The 3,631-nt window shown below is 41.6% G+C and overlaps 1 protein-coding gene across 1 annotated transcript; it reads right to left on the bottom strand.

Moving 5' to 3' along the window:
• Positions 1-325: 325 nt before the first annotated feature.
• Positions 326-843, bottom strand: CUNH3orf35 (chromosome unknown C3orf35 homolog). Its single transcript, XM_011355079.2, is given in 2 exon segments — positions 326-510; positions 513-843. Coding segments are annotated over 2 exon segments (417 nt in total). The 5' UTR covers positions 745-843.
• Between the last annotated feature and the right edge of the window lie 2,788 nt (positions 844-3,631).

Genomic DNA, 3,631 nt, shown 5'->3' with positions numbered 1-3,631 from the left:
ACCTCAATAAGGCTATTACTATGTAAATATGTATGTACATATATATACATATCTCTCAGTATATATAGATATATATGTGTGTGTGTATATATATACACATATATACATATACACATATCCATATATATCCATACATATACATATGTATGTGTGCGTATCAGTGCTTCTCACATCTATTTGACTATGACTCTTTTTCCCTGCTCTTGTTACCTCAGTGTGCAGAACCATGGCATGGGCAAGACAGACCTAGGACTGATCCACTGTTATATTGGCTGTATGCCCTTTCAGTACGCGATTTACAGTTTCAGAGCCTTGGTTTTCTCCTCTATAAAATGGGGCCGTGGTCAGGAAAAAGCAGCGAATGGCAAATGCCTGCCACATAGTAGGTTCTTAAAATCTTTAGTCCATTCGCCACCCCAGAAATAAAAACAGCCATATTTATGATTTCCCCCATTGCATTAACTCTATTTTTAACTAAAGAAACCAGCATTAAGTCATCCAAGGTCCAAGGGGAATGCAGTTGAAATGCTTAGCACTGCCCTGCAGGCCCATCTGCTCTGCATTAGCCGGTCTTCCTCTGTTTATTATTCCTGGTGTTAAATCTCCTCCAATTCTTGTGTGAAAAGTTGGAACACACAATAACGTTTTTATCACATTTTCAAAATCTGGGCCTGTTCTGGAGAGTTTACACCTTTTTCTTGTTGCCATTGTTTTCATGTGGATTCGGATTTCTGAACAAAGCATTTGGAGCACTTTACTGAAAACATTTATGTGTAAGCTGGATGGAGACAAATATCATCAAAGAATGAGAGTGAGATGTCGGAAGAATTAGAACCGCACTGAATGGGCTCCGTGTGGTTCACCGAGGCTCAGGCTGGTGGTCAGGAGCCTGGGCTGGTCGGCCCCCTCTCGCAGCCTTTCTCCTCTAGGTAGGAATTGAATAATACCAAAAAGATAAATAAATATGTCAATTTTAGGGCATAGAATAAGAAACACACATAACTGTGAAAATAAGTATATTACAGTAATAATATTGGTTACCGTTCATTGAGCATTATTTGTGTGCCATGTTTCACTAAGTGCTATTTTATTTAAACCTCACAACAAGCTTGTGAGTTAGGTATAGAATCAGGGAGGACTCTTTTAGTCACGAGTGACAGAAAAATTCACCTCAAGCTGATTCATAATATAAAAGAATTTTTATTGGGTATGTCCATTAAAAATCCAGATTTAGTTCTGGCTTCAAGTGAGACTTGATCCAGCAGCTCCAAAAGATGTCTCCAAAGACTCAGATTCTCTCCCTCTCCTTTCTGCCTTCTTACTGGCTTTCTCTCTGGGCTCCATGCAGTCAGCCCAGAAGTTCCAGGTTTTCCCATGGTGGCAAAATGGCTGCAGCTGTTCCAGACCTCACATCTTTATACCACATCGCTTAAGGGAAAGAGAGAGCAAGCCCTGGAATTCACTCTCTCTCTCATTGGTCCCAAGTGAGTCATGTGTCTGTCCCTGAACAGATCACTGGGATGGGGTTGTGGCTCATACTCAGGAGCAAGTGGTGTGGCCAATCCCAACCAAAGCCCCAGGCTGAGAAATTGGGAGAGGTGATTTCTCAAGGGAAAACAGAGATAAGGTTGATCTGAAAAGGGAAAACAGATGCGAGGACACACTCAGCAAATGTCCATTCTAGTATTCGTTCATTGATTTAAAATTTTGTCAAATACAGTTTAGGAGCTTGTGCTACATCAGGAAGTTAAAAAAAAAAATCCCTATGGCAAATGCTGTTGATGTCCCCCTCAGAACAGCCCTTTGACTCACCTATAACTGTGGTGGACAGTTCCTATTCTCCAAGACGGCGCAACTCTCTGCTTCTCAGGTAAGGACTTTCTCTGGCACTGTGGAAGCTTGTCCGGCCCATGTACAAGGCTGCCTGGATGTGCTTGGGTACACTGGAAGTTTAATACCTTCAGGGCAACCTACAGCCAACAAAGATCACAAGTTGGGGACAAAGAGAGAAACCTCCAGTGTTTCTATCTCTAGGTAGGAAATTTCTGAGTCTGGTTTGATAGGGCTTCTCAAAGGATCTCCAAAGACCATTGCCCACAGCGGTCATGGGCTGGTTAATGCAACCTTTATTGGTTTCACTCACTCCCTTCTTCCTCTCTCTTCCAAGACTCCCTCTCTGTGCTCTTCAGGATCATGTCCCAAATGAATGACCAGCACCAAAGCCCCTTTCTCAGGATCTGCTCTCAGTGGAACCCAAACTCAGACCATCCCTGCCTTCATGGACTTACATTCTGATGGAAGAGGGAGACACATAAAAAACAAGGTCAATGAGCAAACCCTGTAATGTTAGATGGAGATGGATGTTATGAAGGAATAGAAAGTGGGGAAGAAGATAGAGCGTCAGGGGGAGTGTGGGCCTGCTGTTTCGCACGGGGCTCCAGGAAGCATGTGAGTCAAGACCTGAAGAAGGTATATCAGTCAGGTTGAGCTCTGCTATGCTAAGTTAACAAGTAACCCCCAGATCATAGTGGCTCAGAGGTTCATTTCCCACTAAAACTACATGTCCCTTGCAGGTTAGCAGGGGACTTTGCTCCACACATCTTCCTCTAGTAGCCACCAGAAGAAACATTGCTGGTTGTCATGAAGACAGAAAAAGAATCCTGGAAGGTCTCCCACCATCAAGTAAAAGTTCAGCCCTGAACTTTGCTGTTTTATTCTTAACTCATGTCCAGAAGCAGCCATGTGGCTCCACCAGCCACAGAAGATGAAGGAAGTACAATTTTCCAAGTGTCTAGGTGGTGGAGAGCAGAAAATAGTTTGAAGACAGACCTAATGATACCACAGTCGTCCTTTCTGATCACTAAACATTTAGGCAAAATATCCTCACCCTCTCCCCAAAAGGAAAATAATGTCAATCATGGCAGCAAACTCCAAGTCCATTATGTGTCTCTGCATCGAGTTTGTTATGGTTTCTCTTGATCAAGAGACCTTTGAACTAAAAAGACGAGTTGTCTGAACCCACCATGCAATACATAATGTCCAGCTTTCAAAGAAAATTACAAGGAATACTAAAAGGTAAAATATACAATTTGAAGACACAGGATAAGCATCAGAATCAGACTCAAATATGGCATGGATGTTAAAATGATCAGGTCAGGACTTTAAAATAACTATGATTACTATGCTGAGAGCTCTAATGGAAAAAAAGTAGACAACAACTACAGATGGGTGATATAAGCAGAGAGATGAAAATTAAGAAAAAAAATGGTAAAGACCAAAAATACTGTAACAGAAATGAAGAATGCTTTTGATGGGCTTATTAGCAGACTGGATGTAAACTGAGGAAAGACTCTCTGACCCTAAGGCTATGTCCATAAAAACTTCCAAAACTGAAAAGCAAAGAGAAAAAAAAAAGACCGAAAAGAAATGGAACAGAATATCCACGGACTGTGGGACAACTACAAAATGTGTAATATACACATAGTGGGAATACCGGAAGTAGAAGAGAGAAGAAAGAAACAGAAGGAATATATAAAGCAATAATGACTGAGAGTTTACTCCAAATTAATGTCAGACACTAAAGCTCAGAGATCACTAAACAGGATAAATCCCTCCCCGCCAAAAAAACCCC

The sequence above is a fragment of the Pteropus vampyrus genome, unplaced genomic scaffold (assembly GCF_000151845.1).
Source record: "Pteropus vampyrus isolate Shadow unplaced genomic scaffold, Pvam_2.0 Scaffold1, whole genome shotgun sequence".
In the NCBI taxonomy this organism is placed as follows: domain Eukaryota; kingdom Metazoa; phylum Chordata; class Mammalia; order Chiroptera; family Pteropodidae; genus Pteropus; species Pteropus vampyrus.
The sequence above is the reverse complement of the archived record's forward strand: the minus strand, read 5'-3'. Positions and strand labels throughout refer to the sequence as shown.